We start from the raw sequence: 18,458 nt of genomic DNA on the forward strand, positions 1-18,458 counted from the left end.
GCGCACTTCCACTCCGGTCACAGAGTTCCCCTGACTGAGATCAGGGAATCTGTTATATCTATTAAATCACCCGAAGCCTCAAGCAGGCTTCGGAGCTTATTTCAGGACTGTACCAATACAGGCCAGTCTGTGGCAGCATTGTATTGGTATAGTGCAAATGAAGTGTTCAATGATGTCTATATAGACATCAATGAACACAATGGTCAATCTAATGATTGCCAGTTATTGTCACCCAAGGTGACTTAAAAAAGTAAAAAAAGTTTTTACAAATCTAAAATAAAAATAAAAAAACATAACAGTTCAAATGACCCTCCTTTCCTTAAAATAAAAATACTTTTCCTTAAAAAAAACAAAAAAAAAACATGCCCATACTATTAAAATATAACAATATTAAAGGGCTGACGGCAAATGGCGTAACGGGAAAAAAATAAAAACAGCCAATTTGCCATTTTTTGTCACTTCAACTAACCAATCATTTTTTTTATAAACAGTGATGACAAAGTCACACACACTTCAAATTGGTATTACTGAAAAGAACAGATTGTCCCGCAAAAAATGAGCCCTCAGACAGCCCCTTACACATAACTACAAAAAAGTTATAGGGGTCAGAATATGGTTATAAAATGTATTTTTTTTCCCCTCAAAGGTTTAAAAAAAATACTCAGTATTAAAATGCAAGAAAAATTATACAAGTGTAGATAACAGGTCAATTTTACCGCATAGTGTACAGTGTAATAAAAAATTAAATAAAAACCTTTATCAGAATTGTGTTTTTTCCCAATTCTACCCCATTTGGAATTTGTTTTCCACTTCTTACTACATGGTATGCAACCGTAAATGGCGCCATTAGAAAGTAAAACTTGTCCCTCAAAAAATAAGCCCTCATAAGGCTATGTGAACGGAAAAATAAAAAAGTTTAGGACTATGGGAAGGCGGGGAGTGAAAAGCGAAAATGAAAAATGGCCCGGGCCTGAAAGAGTTAAATTAGGGTTGGACGATATCAAAAATTTTCCCACGATAACGATATTTTTATCGCGATAACAATATATATCGCGATAAATGCCCATTTAGAAGAAAAAAAAACACTTGGGGCCACAAGGAGACATTATACTGTATGGGGGCAGCCACAAGGAGACGTTACACTGTATGGGTGCAGCCACAAGGAGATATTATACTGTATGGGGGCAGCCACAAGGAGACGTTATACTGTATGGGGCGGCCACAAGGAGACGTTATACTGTATGGGGCGACCACAAGGAGACGTTATACTGTATGGGGCGACCACAAGGAGACGTTATACTGTATGGGGCGACCACAAGGAGACGTTATACTGTATGGGGCAGCCACAAGGAGACGTTATACTGTATGGGGCAGCCACAAGGAGACATTATACTGTATGGGGCGACCACAAGGAGACGTTATACTGTATGGGGCGGCCACAAGGAGACGTTACACTGTATGGGAACAGCCACAAGGAGACGTTATACTGTATGGGGGCAGCCACAAGGAAACGTTAATTGTTATACTTTTATATGTAATTTTTCACCATTTCGGGTATCTGTAACTAGTCAATTGACTTCTTTTAACAACAAAAACATTACAGGGTTAATTCATCCCCCCAGCCTCTGATCAGCCCCCCAGCCTCTGATCAGCCTCTCATGTGCCCCCCAGCCTCTGATCAGCCTCTCCCTCTTATCAGCCCCCTCTGGTAACTCAACCCCCCACCCCACCCCCTAGTATTAATCATTGGTGGCAGTGGCCACAGGGTCCCCCTCCTCCCCCACATCATTAGTGACAGTGGGCAGTGCCCTCCCCCCCTCCCTCCCTAGTATTAATCATTGGTGGCATTGGCCACAGGGTGCCCCTCCCCTCCCATCATTGGTGGCAGTGGGCAGTTCAGATCGGAGTCCCAGCAGTGTAATGCTGGGGCTCCAATCAGTTACCATGGCAGCCAGGAGTCACGCTACTAAAGTCCTGATTGCTATGGTATGTTAGTGAGCAGCATTATACTCACGTACGCCGTGGCCGCCGGTCGCTCCTTCTTCTGTCTGTGCGGCGCATTGCTAATGCTTATAGCATTAGCAATGCGCCGCACAGACCTATGAGAAGAAGGAGCGGCCACGGCGCACGTGAGTAACATGCTGCTCACTGCGGGGTTAATTGTGCGGATCACAGCGTCCTCTCAGAGGTCGGGTGCCGGGAATGCGAGTCACAGAATTCCTTCCCCCACGCTGAACTGCTAAGAGCGCTGCCGCAAGCGGCCAGCAGGTATCGGCAGTGGTATCGGGAACATTTGCACGAGTACAAGTACTCTGCAAATGTCCAGTATCGGTTCATGCTGGGGCGGGCGGCCGCGGCAGCAGATTTAGAAGCGGTCAGCGCACATGACCGCTTCTATGGCGTCACGAAATACCGCGGTAATTAGGAAACAGCGATATCGCCATATCACCGTTTTTTTAATACCGCAGTATATCGTGATACCGGTATATCGCCCAACCCTAGGTTAAATCACTTTTTTATGTTTAACACATTTTTAAATAATAATTTTGGTCATTTTATTTTTAATTTTCCATGTCACTTTTTATATTTAAACTAATACCAAAAATCCTGCCGTTTTCGCACTGGCCACTATGTCTAATAATTGGCGCCCCTTCTTGGTTTGTACAGATCACTTTACTGCAGTTAACTCATTCTAAACCTGCCTGTAACAACAAGGAGATATCGCCTCTGTATAGATAAGACAGAATCCTGCATTCACAATAGGTGATTGCCAGAGCTTATGTATTCTTTCCTTCTACAATGACCCCTGCACAGGTCACAGAACATGCCCAAATAACTCTTCGAAAGAAGTCAATGAGATCCACTCCTGTCCATCGTGTCTATGGACCATGGGACTGCCTTAAAGCAATGTTCTTAATGCTTTGTAAATGCTGTTAAAGGGTTTCTGTCATGAGAAAAATCATTATGTAGCTGACTGAGTAGTACATAACAGTATGATTTATAACTTCCTGACTGCCGCCGTTCTCTTAAATTAAAGACTTTTATAATATACTAAAGAGCCTCTAGGTGCTAGTGGGGCATTGCTGCAGCACCTAGAGGCTCCGTCTTCTCACCGTTTGGCACGCCCATGTACAGTTGATTGACGTCCGAGTTCTCCTCAGTGTCCCGTAAATCCCACGCTCCTGCTGCCAGCTTCCTCACTGCACCTGCGCTGAAGGAAGCCGACAGCAGGAGCGCGTCCTTCACTCACTGCGCCTGCGCTGAATACTAAACGGGACACTAAAGAGAACTTGGACGTCAATCAACTGTACATGGGCGTGCCAAAGGGTGAGAAGACGGAGCCTCTAGGTGCTGCAGCAAAGCCCCACTAGCACGTAGAGGCTCTTTAGCATATTATAAAAGTCTTTATTTTAAGAGAACGGCGGCAGGCAGGGAGTTATAAATCGCACTGTTATGTACTGCTGACATTAGCACTTCGCTAATGTCAGTCATCTACAGTCGTGGCCAAAAGTTTTGAGAATTACATAAATATTGGAAATTGGAAAAGTTGCTGCTTAAGTTTGTATAATAGCAATTTGCATATACTCCAGAATGTTATGAAGAGTGATCAGATGAATTGCATAGTCCTTCTTTGCCATGAAAATTAACTTAATCCCAAAAAAAACTTTCCACTGCATTTCATTGCTGTCATTAAAGGACCTGCTGAGATCATTTCAGTAATCGTCTTGTTAACTCAGGTGAGAATGTTGACGAGCACAAGGCTGGAGATCATTATGTCAGGCTTATTGGGTTAAAATGGCAGACTTGACATGTTAAAAGGAGGGTGATGCTTGAAATCATTGTTCTTCCATTGTTAACCATGGTGACCTGCAAAGAAACGCGTGCAGCCATCATTGCGTTGCATAAAAATGGCTTCACAGGCAAGGATATTGTGGCTACTAAGATTGCACCTCAATCACCAATTTATAGGATCATCAAGAACTTCAAGGAAAGAGGTTCAATTCTTGTTTAGAAGGCTTCACGGCGTCCAAGAAAGTCCAGCAAGCGCCAGGATCGTCTCCTAAAGAGGATTCAGCTGCGGGATCGGAGTGCCACCAGTGCAGAGCTTGCTCAGGAATGGCAGCAGGCAGGTGTGAGCGCATCTGCACGCACAGTGAGGCGAAGACTTTTGGAAGATGGCCTGGTGTCAAGAAGGGCAGCAAAGAAGCCACTTCTCTCCAAAAAAACCCATCAGGGACAGATTGATCTTCTGCAGAAAGTATGGTGAATGGACTGCTGAGGACTGGGGCAAAGTCATATTCTCCAATGAAGCCTCTTTCCGATTGTTTGGGGCATCTGGAAAAAGGCTTGTCCGGAGAAGAAAAGGTGAGCGCTACCATCAGTCCTGTGTCATGCCAACAGTAAAGCATCCTGAGACCATTCATGTGTGGGGTTGCTTCTCATCCAAGGGAGTGGGCTCACTCACAATTTTGCCCAAAAACACAGCCATGAATAAAGATTGGTACCAAAACACCCTCCAACAGCAACTTCTTCCAACAATCCAACAACAGTTTGGTGAAGAACAATGCATTTTCCAGCATGATGGAGCACCGTGCCATAAGGCAAAAGTGATAACTAAGTGGCTCGGGGACCAAAACGTTGACATTTTGGGTCCATGGCCTGGAAACTCCCCAGATCTTAATCCCATTGAGAACTTGTGGTCAATCCTCAAGAGGCGGGTGGACAAACAAAAACCCACTAATTCTGACAAACTCCAAGAAGTGATTATGAAAGAATGGGTTGCTATCAGTCAGGAATTGGCCCAGAAGTTGATTGAGAGCATGCCCAGTCGAATTACAGAGGTCCTGAAAAAGAAGGGCCAACACTGCAAATACTGACACTTTGCATAAATGTCATGTAATTGTCGATAAAAGCCTTTGAAACGTATGAAGTGTGTGTAATTATATTTCACTACATCACAGAAACAACTGAAACAAAGATCTAAAAGCAGTTTAGCAGCAAACTTTGTGAAAACTAATATTTGTGTCATTCTCAAAACTTTTGGCCACGACTGTACATAACGATTTTTTTCATGACAGAAACCCTTTAAGAACAACTCGGGCAAGATGACTGCCCCCATAATCATGTTCAGGAAATAGAATAAACAAATCCACAATCAGAAAATAAAATCAGATTAGAAAAAGAGGTGTTACTATTTGGTTTTAAAGAGGACCTTTCACTACTCATCAAACTAAAAACTAACTAGATCAGTGGGCAGAGCGGCGCCCAGGGGTCCCCCTGCACTTACTAGTATGTCTGGGCGCCGCTCCGTTCGCCCGGTATAGGCTCCGGTGTCTGCGCTCCCTCTGCTGTACTGGAGTGATTTTTTGTATGAGGCGTGTCCCTTGCTGCAGCGCTGGCCAATCGCAGCTCACAGCTCATAGCCTGGCTATGAGCTGTGCGCTGCGATTGGCCAGCGCTGCAGCAAGGGACACGCCTCATACAAAAAATCACTCCAGTACAGCAGAGGGAGCGCAGACACCGGAGCCTATACCGGGCGAACGGAGTAGTGAAAGGTCCTCTTTAACTGGCAGATAAAATTTTGGTGACACATTTCCTTTAAAAAGATAAAAGTATCCAGTGTAATGTGTGCAGGGCATTTGCCCAGGCTTCACAGGCAGCTTTTGATGATCAGCTATATACAGTTATTCTCAGCTAGGTTTCCCCAGAATCTAGTCTAGGTTTCCCCAGAATAGAGCAGCAGGAGGACCTGTCACTTTTCTCATAAGGTTCCCCCATGCGAGGAACGGCTGATTTGTGCAGATTCTGATCCTGCAAACTCCATTGAGTGTGAAAGCGTGTTTACAGCAGACTGATGGCTTGCTTGGTAGCGACTGAAGGCTAGCTATGATGAGGACCATTCAGACGGCACGCATACACACTGCATCTTTTCAATTATACTGGATGGTCATAAAATGACGTTAACCCCTTCCTGACATATGACGTACTATTACGTCATGGAAGTTAGTGACTTCCCGCATCTTGACGTAATAGGACGTCATGGTGATCAGGCGGGCACCTGAGCGGTGCGTGCCCGATCACTGCAGGGGCATGGCAGTCACTAATAGCCAGGCCTCTGCTGTATCCGCCGGCATCGCTGTAAAAGCCGATGTAGGCGGATTAACCCCTTCTATGCTGCGGTCATCGCTGACCGCGACATAGAAGTGGTTTGTGGCGGGTGAAGGAGCGCATCGGGTCTCTGCGCTGTTGTGGCATGGGACCCGATGTGTGACAAGGCAGCCTGATGCCGTGCAGGGACTGCCCAATGCTTTGCACGGCATCGGGACCTGCCTTCTACGGGTGCCCAGGAGATCCAGCCTCTGGATGGGTCTCCTAGGCAACCTGTTAGTGTATTATTCAGTGTAATACACTAACAGGCAATGCATTACTATACAGATATATTGTAATGCATTTCAGAGGGTATCAGACCTCCAAAAGTTAAAATCCCAGAGTGGGACAGAAAAAAAAAAGTAAAAAAAAATAATAATTTTTAAGAAAAAAAAGAAAAAAACACCCCTTTCCCCAGATTTTGTGATAAAAAAAAAAAGAAGAAAAAACACACATATTAAGTATCGCCGTGCGGTTCTATAAATATATCACATGATCCACCCCGTCCGATAAACACCATAAAAAAAAAAAAACTGTGTTAAAAAAAAGCCATTTTTGTCACCTTACATCACAAAAGTGCAACACCAAGCGATCAAAAAGGCGTACATTCCACAAAATAGTACCAATCAATCGGTCAAAAAATAAAAAAGCTATGGCTCTCAGACTATGGAGACACTAAAACATCATTTTTTTTGTTTCAAAAATGCTATTATTGTGTAAAACTTAAATAAATAAATAAGAAAAAGTATACATATTAGGTATTGCCACATCCTTAACAATCTGCTCTATAAAAATGTCACATGACCTAACCCCTCAGGTGAACGCTGTAAAAATAAATAAATAAAAATTGTGCCAAAATTACCAATTTTTTGGTCACCTTTTTTGGTACCAATAAAAACGTCAATTCTTCCTGCAAAAAACGAGCCTCTGTACAAGATAATCGGCAGAAAAATAAAAAATATAAGGCATTCGTTCAGAAAATGCAGACACAAAAACATTTTTTTTTTTCAAAAATGCTTTATTATGTAAAAATGAAACAAACAAAGTAAAGTAGATATATTTGATATAATTGCGTCTGTAACAACCTGCTCTATAAATATAGCACATGATCTACCCTGTCAGGTGAATGTTATAAAAAATAAAAACGGTGCCAAAACAGCCGTTTTTTGGTTACCTTGCCTTCCAAAAAACATAATATAGAGCAATTAAAAATCATATGTACCCCAAAATAGTACCAATAAAACTGGCACCATATCCCCTAGTTTCCAAAATGGGGTCACTTTTTGGGAGTTTCTACTGTAAGGTGCATCTGGGGGGCTTCAAATGGGACATAGCTTCTAAAAACCAGTCCAGCAAAATCTGCCTTCCAAAAACCATATGGCGCTCCATTTCTTCTGCGCCCTGTCGTGTGCCCTTACATCAGTTTACGACCACATGTGGGGTGTTTCTGTAAACAGCAGAATCAGGGTAATAAATATTGAGTTTTGTTTGACTGTTAACCCTTGATGTGTTAAAGAATTTTTTTTATTGAAATGGAAAATCTGCCAAAAAAGTGGCAAATTTAGTAATTTCATCTCCATTTTTCTTTAATTCTTGTGGAACAACTAAAGGGTTAACAAAGTTTCTAAAATCAGTTTTGAGTAACTTTAGGGGTGTAGTTTCTACAATGGGGTCATTTATGGGGGGTTTCCACTATTTAAGCCCCACAAAGTAACTTCAGAACAGAACTGGTCCTTAAAAAGTGGGCTTTGGAAATTTTCTTAAAAATTGTAAGAATTGCTTCTAAAATTCAAAGCCTTCTAACGTCCTAAAAAAATAAAATGACATTTACAAAATGATGCCAACATAAAGTAGACACATGGAATGTTAAGTAATAAATATTTTATGAGGTATCACTTTCTGTTTTAAAAGCAGAGAATTTACCACATGTCAGATTTGCAAAAAATGGCCTGGGCAGAAGGGCGAAAACTGGCCCGGGGTTAAAGGTGCTAAACACAATATTTATTAAAGTGGATGTGTGGCACACAGCCAGATATTTCTCAGAAAGACTGCAATGTTAGCTCAAGAACTTGTAGAAATCAATCCTGTCATTATTAGAAGTGGTGGAAGAAGTCAGATGGGAGATATTTGCTATGAGCTCTGGATGTAGTCATCCTCTGCTTCCCCTAAATGAAGCCGACATTGATTTGTTTTCTACTTTATCTGAGAGACTGAAGCCGGAAACACAATGCAGTAGTGGTGCAGCAGAGATCAAGTTTGTTAACGTCGTTATGGCTACAGACCACACATTACGTTGTGCCGCACACAAATGGTACAGAAAGACAAAGCTAAAAACACTAGGGAAAAGGAAATACTGTGGTTAGATACTCCACTCATCACTAAAGAGGGTCATACACATTAGGCCTCATGCACACGACCGTATTTTTTTGCGGTCCGCAAAAAAGGGTTCCGTTGGTCCGTGATCCATGACCGTTTTTTCGTCCGTGGGTCTTCCTTGATTTTTGGAGGATCCACGGACATGAAAAAAAAGTCGTTTTGGTGTCCGCCTGGCCGTGCGGAGCCAAACGGATCCGTCCTGAATTACAATGCAAGTCAATGGGGACGTTTGACACAATATGGTGCAATTTCAATCGGATCCGTCCCCCATTGACTTTCAATGTAAAGTCAGGAGTTAATATACCATAGGATCAGAGTTTTCTCCAATCCGATGGTATATTTTAACTTGAAGCGTCCCCATCACGATGGTAACGCCTCTATGTTAGAATATACCGTCGGATTTGAGTTACATCGTGAAACTCAAATCTGACAGTATATTCTAACACAGAGGCGTTCCCATGGTGATGGAGACGCTTCAGGTTAGAATATACTAAAAGAACTGTGTACATGACTGCCCCCTGCTGCCTGGCAGGTGCCCCCTGTAGTTAACACATTGGTGGCCAGTGCGGCCGCCCCCCCCCCCCCCCTCCCCTGTAGTTAACTCATTGGTGGCCAGTGGGCCCCCCCCTCCCTCCCCTGTAGTTAACTCGTTGGTGGCCAGTGGGCCCCCCTCCCTCCCCTGTAGTTAACTCGTTGGTGGTCAGTGGGCCCCCCTCCCTCCCCTGTAGTTAACTCGTTGGTGGCCAGTGGGCCCCCCTCCCTCCCCTGTAGTTAACTCGTTGGTGGCCAGTGGGCCCCCTCCCTACCCTGTAGTTAACTCGTTGGTGGCCAGTGGGCCCTCTCCCCTCCCTAGCGTCCTGGTTACCGATCGGAGCCCCAGCGATTAAACTGGGACTCCGATCGGTACTCTCCGCTGCCACCAATGATAGGGGGGGAGATTTTAATTGGGAGGGGAGAGGGCCCACTGGCCACCAACGAGTTAACTACAGGAGAGGGAGGGGGGCCGGCCGCACTGGCCACCAACGAGTTAACTACAGGGGAGGGAGGGGGGCCCACTGGCCACCAATGAGTTAACTACAGGGGAGGGGCGGGCCGACCGCACTGGCCACCAATGTGTTAACTACAGGGGGAGGGGCTGCTGCCTGGCAGCACCTGCCAGGCAGCAGGGGGCAGTCATGTACACAGTTCTTTTAGTATATTCTAACCTGAAGCGTCCCCATCACCATGGGGACGCCTCTGTGTTAGAATATACTGTCGGTTCTGAGTTTTCACGAAGTGAAAACTCAGCTATGAAAAAGCTTTTATGCAGACGGATCTTCGGATCCGTCTGTATAAAAAGTAAACTACGGCCACGGATCACGGACACGGATGCCATACTTGTGTGCATCCGTGTTCTTTCACGGACCCATTGACTTGAATGGGTCCGTGAACCGTTGTCCGTCAAAAAAATAGGACAGGTCATATTTTTTTGACGGACAGGATACACGGATCACGGTCTCGGCTGCAAAACGGTGCATTTTCCGATTTTTCCACGGACCCAATGGGTCCGCGAAAAAAAACGGCACAACGGCCACGGATGCACACAACGGTCGTGTGCATGAGGCCTTAGACTGATGATTTTCAATTTGATGATCTAATGTGTATGGAGGCACTCTGGAATTTCTGCATGCTTGATTCCTTGTTTATCTGGGAGATCAGCGCCATCAGAGGTGTGAGTAACCAGTCATCAAAGCACCCCATCAAATGTCTACATGCGCCAAAGTCGTGCACACAGCACAGGTTTCCTACAAGAGAGGAGACAAGAGGACTAAGATGCCTGGACCCTTCAGCCAAAGGGAAGTGGAAAATGGAGGAGCTGAAGTGCACCAAGAGGTTAGGGTACGGAAGCCCTAATTCACATACAGAAGAAAACTCTGTTTTCTCTGGAATGGCGATTTCTGTTCTCCAGGTAATGTTTTATTCAGCAGGATTAACCCTACCAAGCAGTATGCCTTGTTTGATAAGATTATAGACAGGGCCTCTTTAAGAGGTTAATGAAAATGTTCTTAAGAACTAAGGACAAGCAGAATAACACAAAATGAGAGCACCAGGTGACAGGAGAACTGTTTTGTTGGGCCTGACATACAGTATATGTTGGAGAGATCTGGCCTTACGACTACTGCACTCATCAGGTTAACAGAAGACCATGTAGGCAACTGAATGGAGGCTATTTGGAATGATTTTCCAGCTCAGCCTGACAAAGGTTTCAGGAATGTAATAATTAGGGCTCATGCACACAACCATGTCCGTATTGCGGTCCACAAATCACGGATCTGCAAAATGCAGATACCTTCCGTGTGCAATTCACATTTTTCTCACTCCCTAGAAATGACCATTCTTGTTCACAATGTGAACAAGAATAGGATATGTTCTATTATTTGCAAAATGGACATGTGGATGCGTTCAGCAGACGGATGACATCTGTGTGCTGGCCCTTTTTTTCTTTTGCAGACCCATAGAAATGAATAGTTCTGTATGGAATCCGCAATAAATGCAGATCAAACACAGATGTAAAATACGTCTTGTGCATGAACCCTTAGGGTCCATTCACACGTCCGTTGTTTCTTTCCTGATCTGTTCCGTTTTTTGCGGAACAGATCTGGACCAGATCTGGACCCATTCATTTTCAATGGGTCCTGAAAAAAATCGGACAGCTCAATGTCCAGAAACAACGGACGTGTGAATGGACCCTAAGTCTACTGAAATATATTTTCATAAAAACGAAGGATGCAAACGTATGCCCAATAACATTTACTATTTTATTACTCTGTGCAGGTCTCTTCTCGTGGCATCCAGTGTTCATGGCTGCTGCTGTAAGTATATCAATAATGCTAAAAATCTGTAAATACACTGCTCAGACATTAAGGGGTAAAGAAGCACTCCCGCAAAAAAATCTATTTCCTGGCCTGTTAGAAAGTGCATGATGTAAACTGTAGTGAAAATAATTTTCTTACCAGTGACTATTTGTGAGTTATCCCTTCCCTTCTGATCCTCAGCTGTGTTATGTGACCAGCACTCTGACTTTCCAAATAACACACCATCTTATATGTGGACAGGAAGCCAGTCTCATAGGCATGAAGAGAGAAGTAACGGACTTCCTGCCCAGTATCAGTTGGAAAGTCAGAGTGCAGGTCACATGACACAGCTAAGGATCAGAAGGGAGGGGATAACTCCCAAATACGGTCACTGGTAAAAAGATTACCTTCACTACAGATAATATCATGTACCCTTCTAACAGGTCAGAGAATATAAATTTTTGTGGGAGTTCTTTAAATTACACGTGAGATCTCAGTGAATGAAAATTTTATGTTGAAAATCTGATATAATCAGATAAATCTAATATAAATTTAGTAGTTTGTTAAGAACAAAGTGATGTTTCAAGATCAATGTAAACCAAAATCATCAATCAATAAAGGGCTGGGTACCAAATCACCCGGAAAATCAGAGTAAAAATTGAAATCACAGACGCAAAGTTCATTACAGCAACTCATAATGTGACCCAGTAATGTGCCTGTATGCACTGCCGACAACATCTGGGCATAGCTCTGATAAGATAGCTAATGGTATCCTGGGTATCTTCTCCAAGACCTAGATCAGAGCATCAGTGAGCTTCTGAACAGTCTGTGGTGGTACTTGGCACTGTTGGATACAGAATTTCCAAGAGGGTCTTAATTGGATTCAGCCAAGCACCATGCAGCTCAATTGGCATTGAACTACACTGTGCAGCTCAATGCCAAATGAGTTGAAAGGTGCTGGGCTGTGAGCACAGGTCTCACTTTAGGATGTTGAGCCCTCATGCAGTCTGTTTCTGAGTGTTGAGAGACATGTAGTGCGCCGGAGGTCATTTAGTAGGGCTCTGACGGTGCTCCTCCTGTTAAAGGAGAAAGGAGCAGGTACCATTCCTGATGCTGACTTGATGCCCTTCTACAGCCCTGTCCAGCTCTCCTTGTGTCCTCTTGAGTGTGCATGGCTACCTCTGCGGCCAGATTGGACTGCAGGTACCTCCTCAGGGTACCAGACCTGACAAGGATGCTAGCAAAAAGTAATTGTCTGTGGTCACCACCTGTAGACCCATTCCTTCTTTGGAGCTTATCTTGCTGTTGCTTCTACAGTTCACTTGTTGGCAGTTTCCTTTGCACCAAAGCAAGTGAAATAGATTCACAGTCGCTTGGACATCTAATGGTTGCCGCCCAACATTCCAGTTTTTGAAGCCAAAATCAGGATTGAGTTAAGAAAAGGAGAAGTATAAATGTCTGATACGTTGTCTTCTCTTTTTTGAATCCACTCCTGATTTTGACTCAAAACCTACATCAGAAGACCTGAATGTATGAGTGTACCCTTAGGTTTGGATCATGGTTTCAGATGCAATTTTGAAGCAAAAAATCAGGTGTGGATTTACACAAGAGGAGAAATTTAATCTGCCTTTACATTATCTGTCCCTTTACCATCCACATCTGGTTTTAGGTTCAGAGATGCATATTAAAACCTGACCGTGTACATGCAGCCTTACTGGACAAATTGATATCCCTGACATTGAAGTGCCGTGAGGTTTTCCTGGAATGTCTTTCCTTAATTTTTTTAGCAGTCTTCTTTTCCTTTCCAGTTCCCTATTCCTTTGAGATAAAAAAAATCACCCCACCCTAATGTATTTGATAAAAAATCACTTACAGTGGATATAAAAAGTCTACACACCCCTGTTAAATGTCAGGTTTCTGTGATGTAAAAAAATGAGACAAAGATAAATCATTTCAGAACTTTTTCCACCTTTAATGTGACCTATAAACTGTACAACTCAATTGAAAAACAAACTGAAATCTTTTAGGTGGAGGGAAGAAAAAATATAAAAATAAAATAATATGGTTGCATAAGTGTGCACACCCTTAAACTAATACTTTGTTGAAGCACCTTTTGATTTTATTACAGCACTCAGTCTTTTTGGGTATGAGTCTATCAGCATGGCACATTTTGACTTGGCAAGATTTGCCCACTCTTCTTTGCAAAAACACTCCAAATCTGTCAGATTGCGAGGGCATCTCCTGTGCCCAGCCCTCTTCAGATCACCCCACAGATTTTCAATCGTATTCAGGTCTGGGCTCTGGCTAGGCCATTCCAAATCTTTAATCTTCTTCTGGTGAAGCCATTCCTTTGTTGATTTGGATGTATGCTTTGGGTCGTTGTCATGCTGAAAGATGAAGTTCCTCTTCATGTTCAGCTTTCTAGCAGAAGCCTGAAGGTTTTGTGCCAATATTGACTGGTATTTGGAACTGTTCATAAATCCCTCTAGCTTAACTAAGGCCCCAGTTCCAGCTGAAGAAAAACAGCCCCTTGGCATGATGCTGCCACCACCATGCTTCACTGTGGGTATGGTGTTCTTTTGGTGATGTGCAGTGTTGTTTTGCGCCAAACATATCTTTTGGAATTATGGCCAAAAAGTTTAACCTTGGTTTCATCACCTTTTCCCACATGCTTTTGGGAGACTTCAGATGTGTTTTTGCAAAATGTCGCCTGGCTTGGATGTTTTTCTTCGTAAGAAAAGGCTTCTGTCTTGCCACTCTACCCCATAGCCCAGACATATGAAGAATACGGGAGATTGTTGTCACATGTACTACACAGCCAGATATTCCCGCAGCTCCTTTAATGTTGCTGTAGGCCTCTTGGTAGCCTCCCAGACCAGTTTTCTTCTCGTCTTTTCATCAATTTTGGAGGGACGTCCGGTTCTTGGTAATGTCACTGTTGTGCCATATTTTCTTCACTTGATGATGACTATCTTCACTGTGTTCCATGGTATATCTAATGCCTTGGAAATTCTTTTGTACCCTTCTCCTGACTGATACCTTTTAACAATGAGATCCCTCTGATGCTTTGGAAGCTCGTTGTGGACCATGGCTTTTACTGTGGGATGCGACTAAGAACATTTCAGGAAAGACCAACTAGAGCAGATGAACTTTATTTGGGGTTAATCAGAGGCACTTTAAATGATGGCAGGTGTATGCTGACTCCTATTTACCATGATTTTGAATGTGATTGCTTAATTCTGAACACAGCTACATCCCCAGTTATAAGAGGGTGTGCACACTTATGCAACCACATTATTTTAGTTTTTTTTTTGTTTTCTTCCCTCCACCTAAAAGATTTCAGTTTGTTTTTCAATTGATTGGTACAGTTCATAGGTCACATTAAAGTTGGGAAAAGTTCTGAAATGCTTTTTCTTTGTCTCATTTATTTACAGCACAGAAACCTGACATTTTAACAGGGGTGTGTAAACTTTTCATATCCACTGTATGTCTTGGTATTTTTGTGTAGTCTGTATATTTGTTTCTTTATCTGGTAGACAACCAATGTTGTTACTGTTACAGCTTCCTTCAAGGTAGCCTGCAGAGCAAAATTGCCTAGTTTGCAGTGAGATTTGCCCTGTTCCCATACATCTACAATCAGATGTCAGGGAATACTTTGGTGACAAATCTGGTGCAAGAATAATGGAAGTCATAGGTTGTGAGATAGCTCTCACTAAAACATATAACTAAGGCCTTATTCAGACCTTTGGATTAAATCACTGTTTTGCATCTGTGTTTACTTCAACCCATTCACGCAGTGCCTTTTAAAAAGCAAATTTCAGCTTTATTCTGCACTGAAATCCACGCGAAATCTGTGTCCCATTCTTTTGAAAGCATCCTGTTTACCACATGCAGGTTAGCCCCATGGAATGGGGATAATGCGCATGCAAATCTGTGGCAGCTTCAAATGGTCACTTTCTCATTGGATTTTTCCGCACAGTGGATAAAGTTGTGTGAACGCAGCCATAATGTGGTATCAAAACAGAACCAACATGGTTTCATTCTTTTATAGGCACGTAGAATTTTCTGACATGTCACAGTGACGTTTTGTTAATTCTGATTGGTCGGGGTCCGGGTGCTGAGATACCCTCTGAGTGTTGTGCCCCTTTTTTTCAGCTCTGCATGGCTCTCGGGACATTTGAACAGTTAAAAAAAAAACATAAAAAAATTAGTCCAAAGTCCTGCTTTTTCCGCACCGCTGCCCTATCCCCGCCAGACCAGAAGGGTCTTTGTTCTGTGACCACTGCAGCCAGTCACTGGCCTCAGCAGTCACATGTTCTAGAATGGCACATCACTGCTTATGACCTGCTCGTGATTTACCATTCTAGCACGTGTGACTGCTGAGGCCAGTGATTGGCCGCAGCAGTCATGCAAACCAGACCACAGCAGCTGGACAACCCCTTTAAGTTTTATATAGGGAAAAGCTGCAGTGAAGTTCTTACCTGCCAGATCCCTCGCCACTGCTCCTGGACAGGCCCTATTTAAAAGCTGCAGTGTGAGGTCACGTCGACAACATATGATCAGTGCAGCAAATCCCTGGCCTCTTCGAGTGCACCACTGAGGCCAGTGATTGGTTGCAGTTATCACGAGTGGTCAACAAGTCATTAACACTTCAGTCAGAAAAATAGAGCCTCGCCAGGAAAATGGGATCTGGCAGGTAGGTTCTTACCAGTTTATCATTGCAGCTGGATTAAGAGGGTTGTCTGTATTTATTCTGAAACCGGACAAACCCTTTAAGTAGATTTACACGCATGGGGACCTGGCCACTACACAGTGGATCGAGCTCTCTGCTGATGCTGTCCACTGTGTCTTTTCTGGTGCTGGGTCGGTGCTACAGAATGTTTGAATATTGTAATGGATAAAATTCCATTATTTTATACAGATCGCAATCTAATGACTGCATGTTGGGGGCCCAAAAAAAGGTTAGTTTTTTATATATATATATATATATATATATATATATATATATATATATATATATATATATATATATATATATATATATATATATATAAATAAAAATTCTAATCACCTCCCTTACCCCAAAATTAAAATAAACAATAAAAAATAAACATTATAGGCAACGCTGCGTCTGAAAATGCCTGTACTATTGAAATATAAAAAATTTATCCCATACTTTGAATGACATAACAGAAAAAAAATGTAACGGCTAATTCGCTTTTTTTTATCTTTGTTTCTTCCCCCTCCAAAAAATGTAATAAAAAGTGTTCAAAAAGTCATAATCACCCCTAAATGGTTTCAATAAAAACTACAAATTGCACACTGCCACCCTACCTTTGACACTGGCTGACCTGTTACATGTGTGCTTGGCAGTTGAAGGCATCTGTGTTGGTCCCATGTTCTTATGTGCCGCTTTGCTGAGAAAATGAAGTTTTAATATATGCAAATAAGCCTTTAGGAGCAACGGGGGCGTTGCCATTACTCCTAGAGGTTCTGTTCTCTCTGCAACTTTCACGCCCCCTGCACTTTGATTGACAGGGCCAGGCGTGATCACGTTTAAACTGCCGTTACTCCTAGAGGTTCTGCTACTGCCATGCCCTCTGCACTTTTAGACAGAGCCAGGTATGATGATGTTTTCACTGCTTGTCCCTGTCAATCAAAGTGGAGGGGGTGCAGAAGTTGCAGAGAGAGCAGAGCCGCTAGGTGTAATGGCAACACCCCCGTTGCTCCTAGAGGGAGGCTCATTTGCATATATAAAACATTGCTCTCAGCAATATGGATACATATGAACATAGCCTTCAGCTGCCAAGTGCACATGCCACAGGTCAGCCAGTTTTATAGGTACATATCTGCTGACAGATGCCCTTTAATAGGCAGCCTGTCAACATCTCATAGGCTGCAGTAAGTCAATCACACGTTCTAGTCCTGTAGGGGGACCATCACTGCTTTCAACTATATCCAAACTATTTTTTGATTTTGTTTTTGCACTTAATTACTGACTGTACTATTTCAAGTATCCTTCTGCTCATTATCCTGTGATAATTGTCTCTTCTTTTTTGCAGTATTGCTTATGTATGACAGAAGCTGTGCTGCTGTTGTCTCCAGAGACCTCCCCACTCTGCCCGCTCTCCCGCAAGTCCAAGACTCGTTTGCACTGGCTTATACAACTCTGTGTACTAGTTTTTGCTGGAGTAGGGATTTCCTTTATTATATGCAGCAAGAACCGCATTGAGCAATCCCATCTAACCTCTTGGCACAGCATGCTGGGTGTGCTCACTTTGGTAACTACATGCTGTCAGGCTGTATGTGGCCTGGCACTGCTTTTTCCACGTCTGGCGCAAGTCACTGCAGTCTCGCGACTCAAACTGTATCATGCCACTTGTGGCCTTTTAGTATACCTTCTTTCTACATCCACTGTCCTCTTAGGAATCTGTTCTCACTGGTTTCAAGCACAGATCAAAGGACCTCTATGGTATATTTGCATTGCCTTACCTCTATATCCCGCACTGGTAATTATGAATCAGGTACTGGACATATATCTTCCCAGAAAGAAAGCTCAAATACACAAGGACCACCTTCATGTATTTCCCATGTGAAAGCAGGGCAGGTTAAGGGCACTTCTATCAGCAGATTTGTACCTATGAAAAATTATGACCTGTTGCATTTGCGTTTGGCAGTAGTGTTGAGCGAACTTCTGTTTTCAAGTTCGGCGTACAAGGTTCGGGTAATCTAAGAATTATGGTCCATGGTAGCCAAATCCATAACGGAATCCTTAGATTACCCGAACCTTGTATGCCGAACTTGAAAACAGAAGTTCGCTCATCCCTATTTGGCAGCTGATGCCATCTGTGTTGGTCCCATGAAAAATTATGTTTTAATATATGCAAATGAGCCTCTAGGAGCAAGAGGGGCGTTGCCTCTACACCTAGAGGTCCTGCTCTCTCTGCAGCTGCCACGCCCTCTGCACTTTAATTGACAGGGCCAGGCAGTTTAAACGTGATCACGCCTCACGCCCCCTACACTTTGATTGACAGGGCCAAAGTTGCAGAGAGAACAGAACCTCTAGGTGTAACGGCAACGCCCCCGATGCTCCTAAAGGGT

At 43.3% G+C, this 18,458-nt stretch overlaps 1 protein-coding gene across 1 annotated transcript in view; it reads left to right on the forward strand.

The window, feature by feature from the left end:
- Positions 1-18,183, forward strand: part of LOC120993343 (cytochrome b561 domain-containing protein 1) — a 32,371-nt gene extending 14,188 nt beyond the window's left edge. The window contains exons 3-4 of the mRNA XM_040421867.1: positions 11,338-11,375; positions 17,420-18,183. Coding sequence (XP_040277801.1) covers positions 11,338-11,375; positions 17,420-17,953 — 572 coding nt within the window. The 3' untranslated portion in view covers positions 17,954-18,183. The remainder of the gene's footprint in view (positions 1-11,337; positions 11,376-17,419) is intronic.
- Positions 18,184-18,458: the final 275 nt, after the last annotated feature.

Source organism: Bufo bufo, chromosome 3 (genome assembly GCF_905171765.1).
Source record: "Bufo bufo chromosome 3, aBufBuf1.1, whole genome shotgun sequence".
In the NCBI taxonomy this organism is placed as follows: Eukaryota; Metazoa; Chordata; class Amphibia; order Anura; family Bufonidae; genus Bufo; species Bufo bufo.